Here is a 26354-nt window from a genome sequence, read left to right as displayed (position 1 = left end):
GCTCCTCAGGTGGCGAGCGGAGGAGAGCTAGCGGCCCCGGATTATTTCCGAGTGGAGCAGTTGCAGGAGGAGTTCAACTTCCTGTCTGACGAGGAGCTGGAGCGCTCGCGCCGCTTTCGCCTGCTCAGGTTGAGAAGCCAGGAGGTGGCCGAGTTCCGGCATTTAAAATCCGTGCCTTCTACAGAGCGCGAGATCTCGGAGAAAGTGTTCGAGGTTCGATTTCTCGCTCCACAGACCCACAGTCCTGATGGATTTAAACCATCCAAGCTGCTCATATTATCTTCACTCTTGAGCTGAGATGTTACATGTGCTAATTGTGTAATAGTTTTTTTTGTTGTTGTTGTTGTTGTTAAACATGACAGGATTATGAGCGCAGACTGAAGGAAGGAGAGCTGGTCGACACCAAGGAGCACATGGATGCACACAGAGCTTTGGTGGCCAAATATCTACAGAAAGTAAGTCTTGAATTCTCAGTTCTGAGTGGTCCGGTTAGTTTTTTCCGGAACCGCGGCTCTAGAAGTAGTTCCACCCACAGACCAGATCAGAGCTTTATATCAGTGCGCTTGTTCACATAACCCTCACAAAAACTCTTAGAAATAAACTCATGTGACTGTCAATTGTAGTACAGGGAAGATTTTTCTGAGAAAGATTTAGTATTGTTTCTGTTGAAAATCCTCTCGTAGTATCCAAGGTTCAGTTTTTCTCAGGAAGTGTGTTTATTTGTAGTACAATAGTAGAAGTGATACTGTTTCTCTGGCACACCCACAATTTTCCTTCTTCTTTCAGGTGCGGGAGTCGGTCATTAACCGCTTCCTCGTAGCTAAACATCATTATGTTCTGTCGGATGTGATAGTAGAAGAGGAGGTACCGAGCATTGGGTAATCACCCCGATATCCACAACTTTAATTTTTATTCATCTCTATTTTTATTGTTACGTTAAGGTCAGTCGAATTCCTAAGAAATGAGAAAGACGTCTAAGAACTCATCTAAAAAGACGTCTTCTGAGTTTATCTATATAAACTTGAATGTAAATTCGTCTATTTAATAATTTCTTGTTTTTTCCCCACTTTATTTACTTTCCTTACTATTCTTTTTCCTATTTTCCACTCTCAGATGTTTTTAATAGGGTACAAATTGTTCTACCAAAAAAGGAAGAAAAAAAAAAGTTAAGCTTAGCTGTGTACATTTTAGTTTGTAAAACGCTAAAATATGAGGTAATTTTACATATATATATATATCTCGCTGAGCTTTAGCCCTTGTTAAGAAATTTAGTTTTTCTTTTTTCTTTGCCTTTTTTTTGGATTACCATTTTAACACCAATTACATCATCTCAATCGGTCCATACTTTTGCTTCTGATTTACCACTTAAGCATTTTCATCTCAATCACACCTGATTCTGACATTTCTCATCAGGATTTTAGGCCTGAACCTGTTCAAGCTGGCCGAGCCCAAGCGTCCTCTGAAGCCTAGAAGAAAAGAGAGGAAGAAAGTGACGGCTCAGAACCTTTCAGACGGAGACATCAAACTACTCCTGAACGTCATCCGAGGCTACGACGTCCCCGTCAGGAAACCTCACACCAGGTACACGCGCATGCATTTTAATAACTGTAATCCTGTGTTATAAAATCAGTTTAATAACGATTTCTGTTATTTATAGCAAACCCACAGCGGCGTCTAAGAGCGCTCGGTCCCACGCTGAGCCGTTTGCGTCGGCTCAGTCTTCTCAGACCGCCCTCCAGGGCAGCGAGTGGCCCCTCGGCCAGGTAAAGTTCGTCACCACGCACAATCAGCACGCCTAACTGCATGCTCTTTTATTCAGCTTACTTTAAGTACTATAAGATTAATTCTTTTCAACTTAGAGTATATGATCAGGTTCATCTGTTACATGTTTAAATCCTTAATGCTCAATAAAACGTGTCACAGATCCAGTAATACTCACACTATGTGTATACTGCCTTCCGAATGCATGATCACATGACAGGGATTTGTTTATAGTGAATTATATATATGTATTAGTGTCATCAGTATTACTTATAAACAATTTAGACATTTTATAATTGTGTTTGTGTGCACTGAATGTCTGCGTGTTTTAAGGCTCAGATCCGTCCCTACGTTGAGGTCTCGTTTCAGCGTACAGTACTGCGGACATCTACAGCCGAGGGTCCGAACCCCTGCTGGAACGAAGAGCTGGTGCTTCCGTTCAGGTCGACGCCTAACATTCACTAATGTTCATATTAGCAACCGTGTTGCTTGCTATGACTATGCACTCAATTTGTTTTGTTTATTTTTGTTTGTTTGTTTTATCAGCGCCCCAAACGGAGACTATAGCACGTCCAACCTGCAGGCTGTCCGCGACGAGGTCTTCATCAGCGTCTTCGACGAGGTCCTGTACGAGGTGGTCGAGGTGAGGAATACACTGAGCTTACAGCAGATTCATTTTCGTGTTTTTTTTTTTCCCCAAGCTGCCTTTTTTAGACTTCTGTTTTACTTCTTTTAAAGAGACATGTAATTTGTGTGTGCGTGTGTGTGCATGTGTGTGCGTGTGTGTGTTCGTGCGTTGCTGTTTCTTTCAGGATGACAGAGAAAGAGGAAGCAGTGTTTATACACGTATTGAAAAACACTGGCTGGGCTCCATCAAGATTCCATTCAGCACAATCTACCTACAGTCACGAGTATGTCCTGGTCATGTGATCTGCGACCATGTGATCGAAGCTGAATCACAGTGTTTGCTGGAGAAGCCATGTGATTGATTAAACTGGTCCCATTGTCTGTTACAATCTAAGAACATTCCTCATATTCTTCATTCATGTCATTAGTTTTGGTTCTGCTTTAACGGTGTAGAAGGCTAAGAATTATATAACTAAATAGGTTTTGTCACTGACCCGCATTACCAGCATTAAAAGCAGCCAATAGCACGGTTGTAATATATTTACTTAATTAAGGAGATAACTTACTTAAAATTACATATTCAATGTATGAGCGCCATTTTAGAAAATGATAGGAAAAATTCCTGGACTAAAATATATTTGCAAGCAACGATGACGGGCCCAAGCACCCTGTGCCATCGCCTCCTGGGCGCACCGCACAACCTGTGTGTTATTTAAACGTGTTTTAAAAAAGCCATTTCTTGCACACACGTTACACAATATGACGTAATTGGGCTGATGTTAGCTTGGGCCATAAATATTTGTTGAGTGTGTTGGTGTGTGTGCGTGTGTGTGTTAACATTTGTAATGTGTACGTGTGTATAATAGGGTGCAGATGCTGGAAAAAAAAAGCATATCACCATGATGTTACTTAATTTGATGTCACTGATCGTGTCATTGAATATAATGTCACTCAATATAAGGCCACACAGAAAGCTATTGATCACTTTAGCATATGTTTAAGGCATCGTCACGGCTGACCCGTTTGAGATATCAAAAATCCCCCTGCAATTTTGCGTCATCATTGTCTTTAGATCACATCGGCCCGGTTTGGTGATGATCATATAAATTCCCTAGGAGGAGTATATTAAAATCCATCGGGTGCATTTTTGCGAATGACCCAAAATAACCGGCCTTCTGTTAGATTTAGCCCAGAACATGCAGTGCGAAAGTTGTTCAGCTCAATGAGCTCTAAATAAGTACAGAGTTTTGTGTGCCTACATGAATGTATGTATGAGAGCAGCAAAATCTCCTGTGGAGGCCCCTGAGGGCCCCGGACCACGTGACTCTCAGGCATCATAATGGCAGAAGATTCCAACCTGTCTGCCAATTTCCATGAGTTTTTGAGCTTGTTAAGACTTCTAGAAAGGGTGTAAAAAAAAAGGGTGTAAAAAAAAAAAAAAAAAAAAAAAAAATCCTTAGGAAAACAAGAGGGTCCTGCACACCCTATAGTGCTTGGGCCCTAAAAATGCAAGTGCTATCAAATAAACGCTTTAATGAAACACGCAGTTCAAACCAAGATAAACTTTTTCAGACTAAACCCAAAAAACAACTAATAATTCCTGCCGTATGTTTTATCGGCAGATCGACGGGACGTTTAAGGTGGCCACGCCCCCAGTGTTGCTAGGCTACAGTCAAGAGCGGAGCCTGGGCGGCGAGGGTGGCTATGACACGGTTCGGAGTCTAAGTGAAGGCACCTATCTCACCCTCTTCATCACCATTGAACCACAGCTGATGCCTGGAGACACCGTCAGAGAAAAAGTAAAAAAAAAATTTCCTTTCTTTCTTCTCTTTAGTCATTTTTGTTTTTCCCTGTTATGCTTTATTTTTCTTCAAGTAAAGATTGATTATGTCTCTCTCTGTGCATGTCTTGATTTTGCTGCTTTCTTTTGATAGATGAAGGTAACCAGTACGTCTCAACACGTGTGTGTGTGTTTTTTTTTGTCCTATTGTCGAGCACATATTTCTAGTTGGTCAATCCAGCTGTTTTAGGGAAACTCTTTCTGGATATTTAAATTTGGCCATCGTCTTTTGAAGCACTCCAAAATCTGGAACCCAAGTTTTTTTAATTATCCAAAAAAAACCTAGTTAGTTAAATTGGAATTTTATGTCAAATCCAGTGTTTTGTATTTACAATTTGGCACAAATATATTGAGACTAATAAGATAAGATGAGGCTTGTTGGTTTGCACCTCCAGGGATGAGGGTTTGAGTCCCGCTTCAGGTCTGTGTGCGTGGAGTTTGCATGTTCTCCCAGTGCTTGGTGGGTTTCCTCCTGGTACTCTGGTTTTCTCCCACAGTCCAGAGACATGCGGATTAGGTTAACTGCTGTTTCCAATTTGCCCGTAGTGTGCGAGTGTGTGTGTTTGTGTGCCCTGAACCTATCCCTGGATTGGAGTCCCCTTGTATAGGTTCCAGACACTTAGCTACCCTGTAGAATAAGCAGTACAGAGATTGATTTGATTGAGTTTATTGCTGGTTCAGCTCATCCTGCAACTCTTTTCTAATACGCACTTTTATAAGGATGTTTATAGTTATATAATTAGTTATTATGTCTGTACGTTTATGTCTCCTCCACCTCTTGTCCCTGGATTGGTGAAGTTTGACTCTCAGGAAGGTGAGCATTTGCTCTTGGCATGCGAAAGCTTCGAGAAGGACGCGGCGAAGAGTTTCCTGGACCGCCCCTGTCTCACCACCGTGGTGGATATGAATGGCAAAACCGTCTTCATCACGCGCTTCATCCGCCCTCTCGGCCCTCCGCAGGAGCTGCTGGACGCTTTTCCCAACAACCCCCAGGAGGCCACGGTGCGCTCGTCTAACACCATGAATAATTGCAGTATAAGTGCAGTTGTGTCTTTGGTTCTGTTTGGTTGTCTGTTCTTTATAATCATCCTAAAGATCTTTCCTCTTTGTTCTTTCTTCCAGGAACTGGTTGCTCGATTTGTTTCTCTCGTCCCCTTTCTCCCAGACAGCGTGTCTTTCTCTGGCATTTGTGATTTATGGAGCACCTGCGATGTAAGTTTCACAAAGTCCTCATCGTTGTGAAGGTGAACACGGCTTTTCCTAAAATCCTTAATATCGTGTTTATAGCAATTTCTGATGCTGTTAGCGGGAGACGAAGAGGAGCACGCCGTCCTGCTCTGCAATTACTTCCTGTCCATGGGTAAAAAGGCGTGGCTCATCATAGGAACCGCCATCCCTGAGGTGAGACTTTTGACTTCACGTAAAGAATACAGGTAGGCCCGACTTACGAGCATTCGAGTTACAAATTTCCCAGATACAAAAGGACCGCTGTTCTACTAAAATTAGTAGATGCGATGATGGAAAGTGTCTGTCTGGTAAAGTTGTCCTGATGGTGAATAATCTTAATTTTGGAAAATCCTCAACAAAACAGTCCAATACGGTGAAAAACAGCTCTGAGACAAAACAGTGTCCAGGATTCCCCTCACGCTTTAAAGGTGCAAAGACATGTGTGAGATTCATTTCCTTATTATGGTTATGATTTTTGGCCACATGATGGCAGTGTAGGAAAAGGAGACAGAGGTTTAGTCAAGTGTATTGGTATGCTTTACATTGTATAATTATGTCAAAGGCGTATAAGACTTAATTTGTCGGACTTAAGAACAAATCTGACTTACGAACATGCTCCCGGAACAAAACTCGTTTGTTAGTTGGAAACTACCCATTTTATTCTGCTGAGACATCCTTTAAGTCACGTTACCTACTTACTCACATTAGTTTAATGTCTGCGTGTTGCTCGTTGCAGGGTCCCACGGCGTACGTTCTCACCCAAGAACAGAACCGCTATGTGATCTGGAACCCCAGTACGGGTCAGTACTACGGACAATATGACACCTTCTGCCCACTGCAGACTGTTGGCTGCCTGGTCAACGCTGATAATGTAAGTGCACACACACACACACAAACACACACACACACACACACACACACTCACACACATGCATTTAGAAGACTCATTAGAAAGCTAATCAATACACTTACATGAAATGTAGATCAACACAGGCATTGTTGAAGTCCAGCTCCTGTAATCTTTCAGGGTTTTGATCTTTTCTATCTTGCAGGTGTGGTTTAATATCCAGACCTACGCCACTCCCATGAGGATGGGGTTCGACGTCACCAAACCCAAGTGCTGGAAACCATTCTTCTCCAGAGCGTTCCCCAACCCCGGGCTCTCCAGCATACAGGCAAGTCTGTGGAGCAAAAACCATTAACTTCACCAGAGCACCGTTCTCATTCGGGTTATGTTGGTCGAAATAAAAGCAACAAAATAAACAAGCAAGTAAGCAAATAAATAAATAAGTCAGTATAAAATATGACCATATCAGCAGGTGATGAATATAAAAAGCGTCTGCTAGGTAAGTGTGCAAGTATTAGTCATTACTATAGAAACCATAATGTTTGTAATGTATATAATGTAAAAAGTGAATTCTTTTAAAAATGTGATTTAAATAAGAGCCAGAACTACTGCAGATTAATTACAATTAATGACTGAAGTGATTTGTGTGTGCGTGTGTGTGTGTGTGTGTGCGCGAAGCCTGAGGAACTGGTGTACAGGAGGACAGACAAGGCAGCTGCAGCAGAGTTACAGGACAGGTGTGTATCTCTTATATAGTCTGTCTGTCTCTCTCTTGTTTTGTTTTATCTTTTATCCCAAATAAAAAACATCAAATGTAAGCAATAATGTTCTTGTTCAAGTTATAATCAGCCATTTTGACAGCAAAACAAATATTAGCTTCTTCGGTCAGTGTTGCTTAAAAGCCACGCCCACAAAACAGCTACATGGAGTGCAAAAAATGCTAACTTTTTGCCATTCATGATCATCTACCGGCCTCTTTGTTTAAAATATCGGAATAAACTAAGGTGTGAGCTAAAAGTTTTGGGTGACAATAATTATAAAATCCTTTAAAACCCAAAGGTTTTATTTTAGGCTTTTTTTGTTTGTTTGTTTTTGCTTTACTATGTTTTAATGAATTATCTTATATTCTTGTATGAGTATCTTGTATTCCTTTTTTTTTCTTTTTTTCTTTTTTTAAACACGATCTATATTCCATGTGATGAAATTATTTTCATTTTATTTTAACCAAGTATTATATTGTAGTGTTTTACCGCCGAAAAGGACGTTGGAGAGACGAGTGAGCTTAATTGCTGCCCAACGCAATGGCTGGGAGTACTTTATTTTACACACAGCATGTATAGCATGAGCAGCACATTCACACATCCAATTCAGCCTAAGCATAAACCGTAGCACATTTAACACGTCACACACACCTCCACACACAAACAGGGCCGAAGCCACTATCCCAAACACCCTTCCCTAACAGGGTGAACACATAGAAACCCCCGCAAGGCATGCTGGTCGTCAGCCGCCGCCTCGCCCACGCCACAATATAAACATTACTGAGCAAAAAGTAGGTCTTACATTTTTGTGATTTAATTCCTGTTTTCCTGGAGCAGTAAAACTTACACAAATTAAAAGAAATGGTACCTTTGCTTCTATGTGACATGTCTGAAAATCCAAAAAATCAACACACAGGCAGGACTTCCGTATAAGAAGTATTTATTCATTTATTTATTTTTTAATTGACCTTCTGGCATGGAACCGTGCCACTTAATTTAATTTGGGTTTATGTCTCTCTCTTTTTGTTTTTTTTATTCAACAAAATCTGCTTTGGTGTTATTTGTATTGCTTTGACTACACAACAAGAATTCCTTCACAATCAGTAAAGTCCTATTTTACTTTCAAAAACAAAACATTGCCTCTCAGTTTATCTCTTTTAACTATTAATGAAACGTCAACTTTTTGGTAAAAAAAATAAATAAATTCAGTTAAATTGACCAAAACTCTTATGTTCAACAGGATAGAAAAGGTGCTGAGGGAGAAGATCATGGAATGGCGCCCGAGACACCCGACTCGCTGGAACCGCTACTGCACCTCGACCTTACGTCACTTCCTGCCAAACCTGGAACGCAGCGGAGGCCGTGAGGTCTCCGAGGAGCACCGCATCGAGCTGCAAAGCCTGCTGGGAGACTACAGGGTGAGTGTCTGAGAGCCGAGCCTTTCTGATGTCCTGGATACGAAGTGATTTATTTTAAATCCTGTAATCCTTTTTGCTCATGTCAGATCTCCGGGTTTCCCCTACACCTTCCGTTCTCTGAGATCCGGCCGATCGTCGAGGCCGTGCACAGCACAGGCGTACACAGAGCCGAGGCTTCCAACGTGGAGTTTGCGCTGGCCGTGTACGTCCATCCTTACCCCAGTAACGTACTCTCTGTGTGGGTTTATATCGCCTCGCTTGTCCGAACACGCTAGCTTTCACAATATTGCAAGTAGCCATAAATGGGTGAATTTTTTTTTTTTTATGACGACTTTTTTTTTTCACCTGAACTGTCTGCTTAGAGGTTAATTTAATTATATTTATATAATTATATTAGATTTTAATCAGTGTATAAAGAAGTATATTTTGTGACGGAGTTTATACTGAAGATTTTGTATTTGTACTTGAATCGAACAATGGTTTCAGCATCAGTGATGAAAGCATGAAGTTGCACAGGCCATACAAGCACAACTTTTTTTTTTGTGTGTTATCATATTATAGAGTAAGAGTTTAGTGGACACTAAAAAGGTCTTTTTTTAAACCGCTATTTTCAAACATAACTTATACATAAATAGCAAACAAATATTATACATAAATAGTATTACAGAAAAATATCTGCATGCCTGTAAGGAAAGCAACATATTACATGATGGACAAAAAAAAACTAATTTAGGCTCTTTCGTTTTACATGAAAATTGAAAGTAGCGAGTGATAAAGTTAATCTTTGAAGTGGTTACTTTCTCCAGCACGCTCAGTAAAACCTAACAGCTATTTTACTTATGAAACTGCACACATCTGTATCTACTGTAACACTACAGATTATTTTCAATCAAAGAGTTTTCACACCAAATCTTGACTGTGTTAATTTTATTAATCTTTAGCATTCTTTATAGAAGTTTCTTTTATATAGAAATGTAGAAATAAAGACATTTTTGTTTGTGCAACATTTTTTTTTTTTATCTGCTACAGGTTTTTGCACAGTACTGTAAGTAAAACAGCTGGATGGTTTTACTGAGTGTGCTGGAGAATATGAGGTTTTTGTGGTAACTTTGCCACACACACAAAACCCAGGAGCCTACATTACTATTATTTTATTTTATTTTTACAATCTGAAACTGGTCTTATATGTAATATGTTGCTTTCTTACAAGGCAATTATTTATTTATTATCTATTTTTTATAATGCAGACATGATAACCTAATCTATAACACAACTTAGGAAGATATCATGGTGCTTGAGACGTTTGCACTGTACAGATGTGGCCATTAAGAATGCGCATGTTTTTCTGCGAGATGCATGCGCGGTGTGCCGTGACTTGCCGCAAGCAACAATCGGCAAATTAAATAAAAGTGTTGGGCTTCACTGAATATTTGCCAGATGTCGCATAGAAGGACTTTATCCAAAAGCCAGACCAAATACAATGAAGAATTGTGTATAATTAGTTAGCCTAAAATAATATTTTTTCCAATGCTGAAGCAAACCTGAATTTTATTTTTGTTTTACAAAAGATCTTTCATGATGAATGTGTGTATATGTGCTTCATAATAATAAAATGGGGCCCTAAATCGTGCTTTAAAACTCCTTATAAGTTTCTTATATAGTTTTAGTATTGTATTACAGGGATAAAACAATGAAAGACATGGCAATGCCTCAGTTTAAATGGTTTTGAAATTAATTTAATTTCCTGATAGTAGGCTACCTGATAGTGTTAACTATACGCGAATGTCCTTATTCGTGAATATGCCAACATATCTTATTTAAAACATAAAAATGTGTCGACGTCATCAGTACTATATATAATTTTATCATATTAAGTAAATATTATTTTATGAACACGAAGTGCTTCGGGCTTTTTAATAATAATCATAATTTTTTGCTGTTTTTGTCCTGCATTGAAAAATTATTTAATCCATTATTTACTCAAAGTTGGAAATAATACCTGGAATGTGATGTGATTGTAAACTTATAACTGAAATAAAGCTGTTCGTCTTTTGTAAAGTAGTTTCACTTTACAAAAGGCAGTGTTTTGATCGAAAGGCTGATTAACGCGTATTGTACAGTATATACAACGCAACAGCGCGCTCGGTTACTGTAATCCTTCTTCTCACCTTTCATGTAGGTCTGCTCGGTCTTGTTAAATCGTTTTAAACCCCTCAAGTCTGCGAATTCCCCCATCAGCGAAACCGGTTTGATAACTTCACTCCTATTCTGAATGAAAGGTGAGAAGAGGGAGAAATGACAGTAACTGGGGTTCTGTGGGTGTCACCTCGGATTGCGCTGTCGCGTTGTATTCAGCGAATAGACTAAAACAAAATCATGTTTGTTTCAGCATTAAAAACAATATTGAATTGGGCTAACTTTATTAAAGATTATACACTTTTGTCTTTTTGCACAAAAGTGCGGGAATCTTTAAATTTGAACAGAAAATAATAGTGAGCTGGTAGGCACGTTATTTTTTATATAACTTAAACGGCTTAATTAGGTTAAATATACACAATAAATTAATAATTGCGTTTGCTTTACATTTGAGCACTCATGTATAAATAGCTTTTTCATTGCATATATACTACCATATCATATATTTGTGTCTAATACTGTTTTATTCATATTTTATTTTTTTTATTTTTATTCTACTTTTAAAATGTAACCTACAGTATAAGCATTATAAGTATAAGTATACTTCAGCAGTAAATGAGAAATTTGGTCTGTCTGGCTTTTAGATAAAGTTCTTATTTGATATTATTTTATTATTTAATTAATTATCTTATTATAAATATGATTCTTTTTCTCTATATTCTTGTTGGGTATAGTCCTTCAGAGCAAGCATTATGTCAGAAGATTCTGCGGAATCTCTTCTCACTTTTCATTCATGATAGGTGTGAATTTATCACTGTTGGCAAATACTGTAGGGGGGGGTTTAGATGAATTAAGAAGACAGAGCAGACAAAATTAAGAATAAATAAATATCAGTATTTACAGTTTGAGCTCAACACGTTTATGAGCACTGTCACTTGCTGTCAATGGGCGCCTAACAGAGAGAACACATTTTTCGGCTCAGTAGACACACAATACTTCAGACTGAAACACGACTGCCCCTACAGGTAATAAAGGGCATTTTCACAGCTTGCCGCGCGCAGCTGCGGCAAGTCGCGGGATCCCTTTTCTTGAAACATGCGTTTTTTTAATGGCCATGTCTGTAAATATATAAAGCCATAAAGGAATCTGTAAATGTTAAGCTGTAAATGGTGGGTGTTTATCAGGTAGCTTTTAAGGCAAGAATTCATTTACTTTTCTTAATAACAGCCTTCAGTCTTGATTTTACCCTAAAATTAAAAAAACAAAAAAAAAAAAACGAACAAACACTAACAATGAAAGTCGATTTATGGTATGTGTGTTTATCAACTAAAATGTTAAACCTCACACATCCTGCTTACCTTTATGTGGTTTTTTAAAACCATTTGCATGAGAAATGACAAAACCATAAATGTTTTTTTTCTCACACAGTATACACGCATATGTGACGGCCTTTTTACCGTAAATGTTTTGGAGTTTAATGTTCAAGAAAATACACCAGCAGACACAATAGGAACATTTTTTTAAAGGTTATATTCTAAATTGCGTCACAAAGGTTCCTGGCATCAACAGTGACATGAACATTCAGGAAGTAAACACAATGTGAATATTACTGTCATCGTGCTGTGGTATTTATTTTAACATAAACTATTATATTTATTAATCTACTGACAACTTCCTTCTTCCACTGTTCTTAGCCACATTCTTAGCCAGATCCAATCATCATCTTTAATTATAAAAATAGTATACACATTGTACTTTTTTTTTACTTTCATTAGAAACCACCTGTACATAAAATAAAGACCAGCTGGCAGATTTTTTTATGTCCATCTAGGAGTCGAACCCTGCTGTTGTGACGCATTCTGAATGAGATTTGATGAGAGAGCTTTTTCTGTAAAGTGCTGTTGCTCCAAAAAACTAAAAAGTTACAGTGTCAGCCCAAATCCGAACTGTCCGCTCTTATCTCTGAATCTGTGTAACTCTATGAAATGTATAGACTGTTGGCATTAAAAAAAAATGAAATAAAAAATCCATGCAAGTTCAATATTTGGACCTGCTTATCCAGCACCATCGGTCGGAATCCCTGAGAATATTTTTTTCCTTTTTTTTTTTGAGGATTTTTGTTGTGAATATTAACTAAAACACTACATGTTGAGTGCATGGAACTACAGTTGTTCCTAGTGGACAGCGAATCTATGTAGCTTTTTTTTCTTTCTTTTTTTTTTTACATATTTCTAACACTTTCACAAAACAGCTCAGGTAAAGCACTACATACAGCACCCTTAAAGGACCTTGCACTTCTACATATCAATACTATAAACAGTTTTCAGTACCGTGACACAATAAGCTCTGCAGTACTACATTTCAAGCAGTTAGTCCAACAAAGTCACAGACTTATTTACACTGAATCGGACAGTTCGATCACTGCTTCCATGGTTGTTACAGTATCAGTACAAGGAGCCCATTGACTGTGCTTGAGCGGTTCGTGTTTGGGGCGCACTCGTGATGGGTGGCCTTTGAAAAATTTTCTGCAGGATCTCCTTTAGATAATTCCTGAATTTCACCCCGACGAAAACATAAAACACGGGATTAAGGCAGCAGTGTGAAAACGCCAACAGCTTACAGACGTATTCGGCGTAGTCCAGATGCTTCGTGACATCGCAGTCTGTGAAAAACTCGACCTTGAGATAGGTGAAGGTTTGTAAAAAAATCACCAGGTTGTAAGGAGCCCAGCCGAGATAGAAGACGACTACGATCGTGAAGATGAGTCGGATAGTCCGGTGTCTCTTGTTCGTTCTCGCCCTGAAGATAGTCCGGAGAATGTTCACGTAACAGAAACCCATAATCGCAAAGGTGAGGACGAAAAAGCCGTTCTGTTCGTACGTGAGCGCGAGTTCCGCCTCGGTGGAATTATACTCACAGTAGAGTTGGGAAGGGTTTGCTGGGTCAGCCATTAAAGAGCTGTAGAATGGAGCCGGCAAAGCCGCCGCGATGCTGAATGCCCAGGCGAGATAGGGGACTAGTGCCAACCTCTGTCCTCTTTCCCAGTCTGAGAGAGGATGCACTACAGCTATGTAGCGCTGAATGGTCATCAGCACCAGGAACACGATGCTGCTGTAAAACCCGGCGTAGAAGATGAAGCAGACGGCTTGGCACGCTGGTTCTCCGAGAGTCCAACCCCAGATGTGGTAACAAGCCCAGAACGGCAATCCGACAGTGAACAGCAGGTCCGATATCGCCAGGTTGAGAATGAAGATGTTGGTCAACGATTTGAGATTCTCATAATATGCAAGAATCGCCAGAACCAAACTGTTACCACAGAGACTGAGGATAACCACAATGCCGAAGAATAACGGGATAACGATGGATCCAATTTCGGCCACTCGTTCCTTTCGACACACCTCATCTGTAAGAGTAGCGGGATCCTGGTAGTCAAAGTAAATTGCTGTAAAAAGGAAAAAAAAAAGTGTTGAACATAGCAGATGAATAGGGATATCTTCTCATGGCTAAAGAAATTAAACTTATTATTTAAAAAGAAATGTCCAGAATTGCATCACTAGTAAATTTACACAAGGCTCCAAATGCTGTAAATAATACATAGCCTATAGACTTTTTTAATAGCTTTATAAACCTATTTCAAAAAGTGTTATTTGTACAGACCTTCAGGATCCATTTGTTCCTCTTCCAAAGAAGGGTTGAAAAAATTAAGTTTGATGGATAAACCACAAGGAAAAAATGTACAGTTAGATCGATGACATTGTGGGGAAAAAATGGAAAAATTCACTTTGTCTGTATATCACTTCTGAGCAGCAGTGTGAAGAATGAGAGTTATTGTACTTTGTGCTCTACTGTATAGTAACAGTGAAAAAGGAAGTTTTGACGTATTTGCTGACGCAAATTTCCTACAACTCCCCCCTTTAACTTTTGGCTAGGTGGATCAAATCAGAAATTTAATTTAATTTTATTTAATACTTTACATCAGTAACAGTAGATCAGACAATACAGTGATAAGAAAGTAAGAAAAGGAACCAGTGTATGGCCAGAAAAAGAGAAAATGGGTTAAACGTAAATATTGGGGTGTCGACTCAGAAAGTTGGCTGCGGTTCAGAGAGGGGGGGAGAAAGAGAGAGAGGGGGAGAGAGAGAGAGAGGGGGAGAGTGTTTGTTTTACACCTTAATGTGGCTCACAGGTTTCCTGTTATCTGATTTATTGAGTTTTTGAACAATGCAAGGCAAAAAGAAACGAGGAACAAGAATAGTTCATATACTCTGTCGAAATTAAGTTGATGTAAAACGTAAAAAAAAAACAAGCTGACGGTGGCCAAGCTGCTGTAAAATTAGGCACAACTACTCAAAAAAAAAAAAAGTAAGGGAACTTGGCATTAATACTGGATATGAACCTGACATTTCACGCTTTCACTTACTGTATGCAAGAGTCTAGTTCTCTCTTTTTTAGTGTCTTGCTGTATATACACAGATCACTCATAATGATCAGTCAAAAAACATTATGCCCAGTATTGTGTAGGTTTTCCTGAGTGCTGTGGGATGCAGGTGGGGTCTCTATTGATCAGACTTGTTTGTCCGGTGAATCTTGTATAATATTTAAGGAGTTTGGAAGCCAGGATCAACAACCTTGAACTCTTTGCGTGTAATGGCTTATATGGCTTATGCTCTGGGTGTTCTAAAACCTTTCTTTCATGGAACTTTGTTTGTTGATTTGTAGTGGACTGGCCTTCGTAAGATCGAAGCGGACGGGCTCGCCCCCCATGGCCATGGGTCAACCTTGTTATTCACGTCACTTGTCAGTTGTCATCTGTCGGTGTACAGTGTGTACCTAGTAACCCAGTTATGAGGACAGTTTAAAAAAATTAGTTTAACCTGTATCAGACAGGTGCTCAGCTAAATAGTATTCATACATCGTCTGCCCTCAAATGTTTCCCAGAAAATGGAGCGATATGGTTCTATGATTGACACGTCACAAAGACTGCTGGGGTAAAAACAGTCGAAATCTAGTTTACTGAAACAAAATTTGATTTCATGAATGATCATGTAGAAGCTAAGACCTCACTCACTCACTCACTTACTCATCTTATATACCGCTTCCGAACACGAGAAGAACATGCAAACTCCATGCATACAGAGCCGTGGATCGGTGCAGATCTACAGAGCAGATTATTTTCAACATCTTGCGAAAATCTCACTAAGCTTGCTCTGCAATCCACATTTGTGTTTTAGTACTGGAGTAATACAGAGTGTATTACTTTTTTTTACCAGTCTTTAAGAAAGCCGTCATAATCTGAATAAACTGTCAAAAGAACAAAGTTATAATTGAAATGCGATTCTATAAAAATAGTATTAATGTTTGCTTGGTTATAAAAGGTCAAGAGTAGCTTTAACTTCATGTGTGTTACAAGCTTATTTAGTTGCTAATCAAGTCAGAAATGGATTTTCTATTAATCCTACAGTCACTTAAATACTGTATGCATCATGTAAATGTAAATGTTTATGTAAAAAAGTTTTAAGATCTGGTTCTGGAAGTTTATGACCTTCTTTTATATAGGACATACCACTGATAATCATCTGTAACCAAAAACCCCCATTTTCGTAGCTAATTTTTAACAGATTGTTAAAATATACAGTTGAAGATGCCGATGTTCCTAAGGTTTATCAAAAGCATTTATGAACTATTCTGGGTTAAATAAAATCTTAAATTTGAATGTAGCTAAAGAAAGAAATTAAACATCTACTTTTTAATACAAATTAAATAATATTTGTTAAATATTAACAAATTATATTTTTTATAATTTGTTATAATGTTTTAGCCTTAAACAAATGCATTGCAAATTGCATTTCAGTTAAAACCTCAATGTCAACTTCTTCCACTTGCCGCTTAAACAGTTTTGAGCTTGAGATGGGAATCAATACAAGAACATTATCTCCAGTATACTGTAAATATAGCCTATATGCTCTGCCCATTTATTACCATATACTGTATTGCACCTTATTCGAACTAGTCTGGAGGTAATTCCTCAATAGGATCTAGTAGCCTTGTTTCTGCATTTGACCACACCTGTTTCATTTACATTTAGACGCTCTTATCCAGAGCGACTTACATTTTTATTTCATTATACATCTGAGCAGTTGAGGGTTAAGGGCCTTGCTCAAGGGCCCAACAGTGGCAACTTGGTGGTTGTGGGGTTTGAACCTGGGATCTTCCGAACCATAGTCCAATGCCTTAACCACTGAGCTACCCCTGACCCTAATTGGTTTCAAATCACCAAATCTACCCAGATGGTCCTAGGATTTAGAAACCTGACATACTTGCAGTAGTCCATCTAGCCAGCTCTAAATTAATGGAAGTATGTGGCACTGCGAGATCAGGACACCTGAATTACTGCGAGGTGACATCTGTGAGAAATAACCTTGGAGAGCCTTCACTCCTCTGCAGATCCAAGAGACCTAGGTCTGAGACATTGTGACCAACATCCTTACCTGCACAGGAGCAACCTCAGACAAATGCCAGCCACAAGGCTTCTTCAATATGCCTTTCTATAAAAGTGTGAGCTTTAGTCTGTAACTACCAACTGAGCCAACATTAACCCACATATCAGGATGCAAAGGAGTGGGGAAGCAAAGGGGGGCTACCTTACCAACCACTTCATATATTCCAAGGTGTTACTGATGCACATGTCAGGGTACACCTTGGCATTATCATTTGGTGTCATCCTGGCCAAAAAGAAGGGGCTTAAAGCGGAGCTCATGAAAAAAAAAAGTACTGTAGATAAGATTAGATAGCAGGTCAGTCTGTAACGTGCTTGTCCAAAATTGGACTTCATATCCATGTGACGTCTGTCTTTGAGCTGTCCTCCTGGTTTCCCCACCAATTTGCAACTCGAGAACACAGTCGCATGTGGTTGCATGGCAGCTTATTTGTTTCCTTCATACCACAGCAGAGTATTTTACAGGTAATAAGAAAATGGGGAAACTATGGCTGTTTATTTAAATCACATTCTGACCCACAAACCCAAGGCCACGTACTGTGAAGAAAGAGAGAGTAACAGCATATTGTTGATATGCACCTGTTCATTCACTCAAACTCCCTGTTAAATCCTGTTAAAACCACCCCTTTGCTTGTAACTACTTACTCAGCATTACACTTCTAACCACAAGAGGTGGTAAGAGTAACCTGGAGCTACCTGCCCATTTTAGGAGTGGCTGAAACCTGTTCAGAGATGACGGTCACCACTGGCATGGATTTTTTTTAGACAATTTCTTTTTTTTTTTTTAACAAAAAAAGAAGGCGCGGTGATTTATAACTGGTCTACCGCTACAGCGTGTGTCGGAAAACTAAATGCCCATTACCATAACTGAACGATGGCTCTGGAGACCCGTCAATACATAGAAAAGATGGCGTCGGTTTTACCGTGTAACGACCAGCTAATTTTATATTAAGTGTGGCTACAGAAATCGAGAGGTCTTTTATCTTTGTGTCGGTGTTGCGTTAAAAGGCCGGTGAGCAGAAAGGACAAACACAAACAAGTAGAGAAAGCATAGCCTCTACACCAAACTCCAAGGGAAAAAATGCCTCCGCACACGTGAAGTGCACATGCGCCTTGCCACTTCGCGAGTTTTAAGTTCAGTTTTGGTGAATGGTGAAGAATAAGTAGTTAAAAAGGATTTAGTTTGCTCACGTTTTTATATATTACAAAGTGTTTAAGCGAATCTGGCATGAATGCTCGGTCACATTAACAAGAGTGTGGTAACGTTAATTGTAAGATGGCAATTCATAGTAGCACCGAGCAAGTTGTTTGCGACGTAAAATGTGGGCGGACATTATGCAAATATGTTACAGAGTGACGTGGATTTGTAACAGAGTGCAAATAGATTTGCTAACGACTCGTTTAGGCGAATGTGAGCCGATTCTTTTTTTTTTTAATAGACGAAAACTTAATTTATCGTGCACTGTCAGCGTCACACATAGTGCAGATAGTCTATGCTCACATACAGCTACATGACACACTGCATGAAAGAAAATATTTGAAAAAGCATAATAGGACCTTTTTAAAACAAAACAGCAGCATCCTCCGATAATGATTCCCATGTACTGTAGCTCCGTCACATGAAGGCTAATCATACGTGGCAATGGCACTAATCTTTCTGCAATACAATTACATTCAAAACAGAATAGAGAACACACAGCAATTGCCAACGAATAAAAGAATCAATACATCATCACAGATCATTTAAAAACACATACCGTACAACCGGGTTATAAGATCCAGTCAGTGGGGCAGACAAACCATGTGCTGGGTACCTGAGAGCCCATTCAGTCCACCTGACAGACAGTGGGTTCAACGGAGGAACCGAACAGGTCCGTAACACCAGGTGAACATCCATTTCCGTTGCGCTAAATCAATCCCACTTGACGCTTAGACTATAAATACACATAAAAAGCACCGCTACAACACGAGCCAATCATAACATAAATTTATAAAAGTGACAACATTACCTGCACAGGAGCAACCAGCCAACTCAGCCAACATTAACCAACATATCAGGATGCAAAGGGGGCCTACCTTACCAACCACTTCATATACGTAGTCCCCCACTGCCCAATGATGGGACAATCAATAAGCAACCGACCAACCAAATGCAAGTAGGAAGAGCTAGACACATTCCAAGGTGGTACTGATGCACATGTCAGGGTACACCTTGGCATTATCATTTGGTGTCATCCTGGCCAAAGAGAAGGGGCTTGAAGAGGAGCTCATAGAAGAAAAAGTCGAAGAGATTAGATGGCAGTTCAGTCTGTAACGTGCTTGTCCAAAATTGGACTTTATATTCATGTGACGTCTCTCTTTGAGCTGTCCACCTGGTTTCCTCACCACTGTGCAACTCGAGAACACAGTCGCATGTGGTTGCATGGCAGCTTGTTTGTTTTCCTCATATCACAGCGGAGTATTTTAAAGGTAATAAGAAAATGGGGAAACTATGGCTGTTTATTCAAATCACATCCTGACCCACAAACCCAAGGCCACTTACTGTAAAGAGAGTAAGAGAAACAGCATATTGTTAATACGCACCTGTTAGTCCGCACCTGCTCATGCATTCAAACTCCTGCTGAAGGATCATGTTAAAACCACACCTTTGCTTGTAACTACTTACTCAGCATTACACTTTTAACCACAAGAGGAGGTCAGAGTAACCTGGATAACCTGGCTGAAACCTGTTCAGAAATGACCGTCGCCACTGGCATGGATTATTTTAGACAATTTCTTTTTTTCTTTTTTTTAACATTGTCCTTTTGGTGGTTAGCACTGTCGCCTTGCACCTCCAGGGTCTGAGTTTGATTCCCGTCTCTGTGTGCATGAAGTTTCCATTTTCTCCCCGTGCTTGGTGGGTTTTCTCCGGGTACTCCGGTTTCCTCCTACATTCCAAAGACATGCAGATTAAGCTAATTGGCGTTCCCAAAAAATTGCCCAGTGTGTGTGTGTGTGTGTTTGTGTGCGCCCTTCGATAGATTGGCACTCTGTCCAGGGTGTACGCCCCGCCTCGTGCCTTAAGTCTCCTGGGATAGACTCCTGGCCCCCCTGCGACCCTGAATACAGGATTAAGTGGTATAGACGGTGAGTGAGTGAGTGTCTTTTTATAAGTAACACTTATCAAAAGTCACCTGGATCTTTTTATTATTTCCTTTTCACATACTCTCTGTGGGTTATGTATTGAGTTAGTCCCGCAGGTAACGTGTTATTTGATTTTTTTTTTTGTGGTTTGAAGTTAGACATAAGGGAAGACAAAAGAGACAAGAAACTAATGATCACTATAGGAATTAGTAAAATTTATTTACAGAGGAAATCTCTCTTCAGCTGGCATTGCGCATAAAAATAGAAATTGAATATTTATACAAACAGTATTCCATGCAACAAAAAAAGTAAAGGATGTAAGACATCAGACATTTCATCTACATGTAATTCTAATTCACAATGAGCATAGTCCTGTCTTTCATTAGGTACTGTATATTGCATAGAGTATGTATAATAAGAAATAATAAACAGATACAGTACATCATGTTTATGCTGTTCCCCTGAATAACATTGTAAAGACATAGTAGATTTTTATACAAGGCACCAATGTAATTAGGCCTTCTTAAAAACAGTTAATGATGGTTCTTATTTTTATTAAGTACAGTCTGTATTACATCTTTACCTCTTTATTTAAAAAAGAGCTTAAGCCTTCATTTATTTAAGCACACATAATTTCCAGACGGCCTCAGACAGTTGTGTACATGGCTTTGCTGTTTCCATTCGAGCCCATGGAGCCATGAGACAGGATGGTGCCAGTTCGGGGTCGTTGCATGTCCGTGTTCGGCGGGCTTTGAAAAATCTTCCGCAGGACCCCCTTTAGATGATTCCTGAATTTCACGCCAACGAAAACATAAAAAACAGGATTGAGGCAGCAGTGTGAAAACGCCAGCAGCTTGCATCCGTATTCGGCGTAGTCGAGATAATGTGTGACGTTACAGTTTGTGAAAAACGGATTCCCATGACGAGTAAAGGTGTGCAGAAAAATCACCAGGTTATAAGGACCCCAGCCGAGATAGAAGACGACTACGATGCAGAAGATGAGTCTGATAGTGCGGTGTCTTTTGTTCGTTCTTGTCTTGAAGATGGTCTGCAGGATTCTTATGTAGCAAAAACCCATGACCAGAAAGGCGCAGAGAAAAAAGCAGTTCTGTTCGTACGTAACGGTTAAATGTGCCCTGGTGCTTTGGTACTCACAGTAAACTTTTTGAAGGGTTTCTGGGTCGACGTGGACTTTGCTTGTTATCGGGGCCGGCAACGCCGCTGCGATGCTCACCACCCAAGCGAAGACGGGGATGAGTGCAAAACCCTGGCCTCTTTCCCAGTCGGAGAGAGGATGCACTACAGCCATGTAGCGCTGAACGGTCATCATCACCAGGAACACGATGCTGCTGTAAAACCCGGCGTAGAAGAGAAAGTTTATGGCTTGGCACGCTGGTTCTCCGAGAGTCCAACCCCAGATGTGGTAATAAGCCCAGAACGGCAATCCGACAGTGAACAGCAGGTCTGACAGCGCCAAGTTAAGGATGAAGATGTTGGTCAACGATTTGAGATTCTCATACAGCGCAAGAATTGCAAGAACCAAACTGTTACCAACGAGACTGAGCAAAACCACGATGCCGAAGAATAATGGGACGACGATGGATCCGATCTTGACCACTTCGTCCTTGCGACACAATAAATCCTCAATGTCATCCTCGCTAACATAGTCGTATTCAGTAATGTTTTCTGAAAAGCAAAAACATTATAAAATTAAAGACAAATTATCTATGTTTTGCTTCCCTAAAGGATAAACCTGTTACAATAGGCTTCACAAACATAAAAAGGAACTTATTGTCCATGACCTGACACAATGCATGATCAGTTACAGCTGCCTGTATACAGATGAAATTATTCAATTTATCTATTAAAATAGCTTTAATTACCCATTTTGCTGCAGTTTTGTTCGAAGACTGATTTTTTTTTTTTCCCCTCTTGGAAATCCAATAAATGACCCAAGAACTAACAAACCCACCCCCAAAAAACACCAAAAACCCCTCTTTATAGTGTAAAAAAGCAACTCTTATTCTATAAGCCAACCAAAGTATTAATTAATAAAATAAAGAAAAAAAATAAGCGCTACATGGAGAAAAGAAAAATCCACCACACTGGACTGAACAAGAGTGTGTTGTCTTTTAAGCGGCGTTCGCGTGCTCCCTCCCAGTTGACCCACCTGATGTTCTTGTTAACCAATAAGGAAGTAAAATATGTTAAATAAATAGTTCATGCTTTTTATTATTATTTATTTATTTATTGAGACACCGCAAAAATATCAGACTCCAGTGTAACAGTCAGTAAGTTTTTCATTTAAGTGTTCGGGACACTTTAAAGTCTTCTGCGCATTCTGGTTTCAAATAAACACAAAATAATTAACAATATATATATTTTTTTGGTTACATTAAAGAGCACCTGTTAAAAAAACAGTGTGCAATGTGCTGTTTTTGAATCATTAAACAGTGTAATTGGTCCAAATTACTGGTCTGTTATACTCTAATAGTCCACTTTCCTGCACATTAACATACACGCATTTTCTACAAGGTCCAGGTAAGAGCATGTTTTTTAGAAGCTTGAAGAAAACCGAAGAACCCAGATGGACGTGTGACGTGTGATACTCCACACACCTGAGCTCAGGATCGAACCCTAGACCGTGGACTTTGAGTCAATAAGTCACAATGGTTTAAAAAATAAAAGAAATGCATTCTATGAACACATGATGACTAATTATACACAATTTGTTAGATAATAAAAATAAAACACTGTGAATTAATACATGATTAAAATGTGATTTTTTTATATTCATATAGAAATAGATTAAATGATTATGAATGAAAATGATTTTTCATTATTCATACATACACTGCGCCGGGGGGTGATTATGGCCGTGGCGTTGTTTCTATAAGTTTATGCAATGTCGGATCGCTGCGTAAAGCCCTTCTCCAGCACAGCACCAAGATTTTCAACTGAGTTAATGTCTGGCCAATCTATGTGTGAAAATGGGCTAATGCTCCCTGAACAGCTTTTACACACTGTGAGCCTGATGAATGGCTCATACGTCTTTTTGAAATATATATATATTTCTATATGGAAGAAATAATCTATTGATGTGATACTCTTGTCATTCAGGTCGTCAGCTGACCTCATTTTCGGGGCACATAACATTGCTGGGTCTAGACCTGACCAACTGAAGCAAGCTCAGATCATAACACTGCCTCCACATTAGGCACTGGGCGTGATTTGACAAAGTATTTAAGAGATTCTCCCATCACAATCATTTAGGATGTTTTCAGACCACATTTCCTTCTTGAAGATGGTTCACCACCTCATCCTTCCAGGTTTTAATAATGCGCTTTACAGTTCTTAACCCAATATTAGTAGCTTCAGCAATCTTCTTAGATGTTTTTTTTTTTTTTGCTTCATGCAGGATGTTGATTTAAATCTTTTGAAACAGAGTCACATCTTTACCACAACCACAGGATATGCCTTGTGATATGGTAGTTTAAGAGAAGAGAGGCTACTCAACTGTGCATCAGTTACGGTTAAATACACGGCGGAAAAATGACTATTTGGTTATCCCTTGCAGATTTTGTAAGTTTTTCCACTTATAAAGAACTGAAGGGTCTATCATTTTTATCATATGTTGATTTTAAAGGATAAGGACAGAATATCAGTGAAAAATCCAGAAAAAGCACATGATATAAATGTTATAAATTTAGTTGCATTTCAATAAGTAAAAAAAAGTATTTGACCCCCAAGAAAAACATGACTCACTATTTGGTGGAGAAACCCTTGTTGGCAAGCACGGAGGTAAGATGTTTTTGGAGCTGGTTACCAGGTTTGCACACGTCTCAGGAAGGATTTTGTTGCACCATTCCGTACAGATCTTCTCTAAATCCTTAGGGTTTCTGGCTAGGCAACTCCATGGCTTAGCAGATTTCATTAAAGAGAAAGTACAAACAGAGTGATGGCGATGACATCATTGTCATGTCGTCATTGTGCTGATGTCATAGTGCTTGGGCCCTAATAACAAAACCGAAAACAAAATAATAACAAATATTACTTAACAATCTAAGACAATTTACTTGCATGTTAAAAGAGATAACATTTTGTGTATAATTGTGGAAAAAATGTGCCTCCCTTACAATAATATTTGTACTTTGTGTCTTCAAATTCAAATTTTATTTGTTGCGTACACCTAAAACAGCTAGAATGTCTAGAACTTAGCAAGATAGATGGAATTCCTTGCAATAAAAGAAGAAAAACCATTGCACTAAAAAGAATGTAAAATATAAAATCTACAAATATACAGATACAGTATATGTTGTTGTTGTTGTTGTTCATTTAGCTGCTACCGGCAAGTGTTCCCCACAGCGGACCATTTGATTCGCACATACAAGCTCGGCACAGATTTGATGCAAGATGCCCTTCCTGACACAACCATCCCATTTTATCCGGTATTGGGACCGGCACTGCATCCAGTGGCTGTGGTTTGGCCACTGACTGGGAATCGAACCTGAACTTTTTATAAAAGAGTTCACAGGGTAAACCTTGTAAAGGATCTTAAAATGAAGAACGTTAGTTTTATTGGAGATTAAGTATTTATTGGGTATAAGTCAAGCTTTATGTCAGTCAATATCTTGAATATAAGATCTCCAATAAAATTTTCTCCTAAGAGCAATTCTTCTTTGACTTTGAAACATCCAGCGAATGTGTTTATTAGGTTATTTTCTGTCTGGTATATCGATGCCATATAAAAGTAATTTAAATTGTATAATCTCATACCAATATTAAAAAAAGGTGACTTTTAACAAGAATAATTAAACTGGGGCAAATTAATCTCTCTAAACATTAAATTCTCTAGAAGGTGCTGAAAGAACATAAAAACCTGTCAAACCATCTAGAAAAAAAAAACCTGATTTATTTTGGACCGTAATTTCTTACGTTGTTCCAAATGAGCATTTTTGGAGGTGTAACTATAACAGTAACACCTTTTTTTTTTTTTTTTTTTTACAAAAATCACACTTACGATATTGAAAAAATAAAAGTACAAGCTTGAGGTGTAAAAAAGATGTACTGTGTAATTAACTATTCACAATGAAATCTATGTAGGCCTACTGTATAAGCAAACTTAAAAAAGAAAATGTAAATAAATAACAATAGACAACAACCAACAAATAAACAGACACATAAATCATTATAAAAAAATTTCTAAGGGAAAATTAGAAAAAAAATAATTACAGTAAAAAAAAAAAAGTTTAAATGAGGGGACAATAACAGAGACCCTGTGTGATTTTCTATTACATTTAAAACCAGCAACAACAGTGACAGCCGGGTTCAGCTGTTCCGTGACGTCATCGCTTCAGTGCAACTAACCTTGCTTGTCTTTCCTATTGGTCGAGGCGCGCGAGTGGGCGGGACGTCAAGTTGTGAAATAGGAAAGATGTAGGTATTTCAGCTATATTTTCTACAAATATACATGTCAGTAAAACATTTTATAAAACATTATAAAACCTCATGTAGTGTATTAATCAGTATTTAATCCCTGAACGTTTAATAAGTTTACCCTTGACCTGTCAATCAAACAGTTTGAGAAGACTAGCGGGTTTGTTCACCTGTAATAAACATCGCAGAGCCTCAGGATCTCTAAAGTATGTTCAAGTTTATCAACATTTAACTTCAAACTTTAAACATGACGGTTTTTTTCCCTCTCACGGTGTAATATGTGTCTAAACCTTTCTGGGAATTATGACTTGTTAAACAGTAAACACTCAGGGTTCAGTGTTTTAATGCTGTTTTGGAAGTATTTATGTCAATGTTTATAGAAATATAGACTTTAACACTAACACACATGTCGTACTGTCGACGTTTACTGACATTATTTATTTATTTTGTCTATCTGTTTGTTTGTTTGTTTGTAAGCTTGTTTATAAATAAAAATGCTTGGTCACGACTTGTTCTTGTGTGATTATGAGATTAGTGAGTCTGAGATGCACTACTCAATTCATAATTCATAACATTAAACTAAAAAAAGAAATCTAGATGGTTAAATTAGGTTTACTATTGTTTTATTAGTGTTTCTTGTTATGATCACGACTTATTAAACTGTTATTTTGTTCTTACAACT

At 38.8% G+C, this 26354-nt stretch overlaps 4 protein-coding genes across 4 annotated transcripts in view; 2 read left to right on the top strand and 2 right to left on the bottom strand.

The window, feature by feature from the left end:
• Positions 1–9625, top strand: part of cc2d2a (coiled-coil and C2 domain containing 2A) — a 29209-nt gene extending 19584 nt beyond the window's left edge. The window contains 17 exon segments of the mRNA XM_053482604.1: positions 10–213; positions 363–455; positions 787–878; positions 1414–1581; positions 1658–1763; positions 2095–2204; positions 2308–2404; positions 2574–2672; positions 4011–4187; positions 5027–5230; positions 5351–5440; positions 5516–5629; positions 6192–6326; positions 6508–6630; positions 6981–7039; positions 8304–8481; positions 8568–9625. Of these exon segments, the coding sequence (XP_053338579.1) occupies positions 10–213; positions 363–455; positions 787–878; positions 1414–1581; positions 1658–1763; positions 2095–2204; positions 2308–2404; positions 2574–2672; positions 4011–4187; positions 5027–5230; positions 5351–5440; positions 5516–5629; positions 6192–6326; positions 6508–6630; positions 6981–7039; positions 8304–8481; positions 8568–8756 (2238 nt within the window). The 3' untranslated portion in view covers positions 8757–9625.
• A 2503-nt stretch (positions 9626–12128) lies between these two features.
• LOC128509927 (chemokine XC receptor 1-like) lies at positions 12129–14434 on the bottom strand. The gene is made up of 2 exons (XM_053481805.1): positions 14275–14434; positions 12129–14059 (listed from the first exon to the last, which is right to left on the bottom strand). Exons 1-2 carry the CDS (start codon positions 14285–14287, stop codon positions 13062–13064), a joined length of 1011 nt encoding a protein of 336 aa, XP_053337780.1. The 5' UTR covers positions 14288–14434; the 3' UTR covers positions 12129–13061.
• A 6040-nt stretch (positions 14435–20474) lies between these two features.
• On the bottom strand, positions 20475–22345 carry LOC128509926 (chemokine XC receptor 1-like). Its single transcript, XM_053481804.1, has 2 exons — positions 22120–22345; positions 20475–21922 (listed from the first exon to the last, which is right to left on the bottom strand). Exons 1-2 carry the CDS (start codon positions 22121–22123, stop codon positions 20883–20885), a joined length of 1044 nt encoding a protein of 347 aa, XP_053337779.1. The 5' UTR covers positions 22124–22345; the 3' UTR covers positions 20475–20882.
• Positions 22346–25782: 3437 nt separating this feature from the next.
• The window catches only part of fyco1a (FYVE and coiled-coil domain autophagy adaptor 1a), a 28926-nt gene continuing 28354 nt past the window's right edge, over positions 25783–26354 (top strand). The window contains exon 1 of the mRNA XM_053481796.1: positions 25783–25878. The gene's annotated coding sequence lies outside the window, so the exon portion shown is untranslated. The remainder of the gene's footprint in view (positions 25879–26354) is intronic.

The sequence above is a fragment of the Clarias gariepinus genome, chromosome 22, assembly GCF_024256425.1.
Source record: "Clarias gariepinus isolate MV-2021 ecotype Netherlands chromosome 22, CGAR_prim_01v2, whole genome shotgun sequence".
Lineage (NCBI taxonomy): Eukaryota > Metazoa > Chordata > Actinopteri > Siluriformes > Clariidae > Clarias > Clarias gariepinus.
This window is presented reverse-complemented; position numbering and strand designations above follow the sequence as displayed.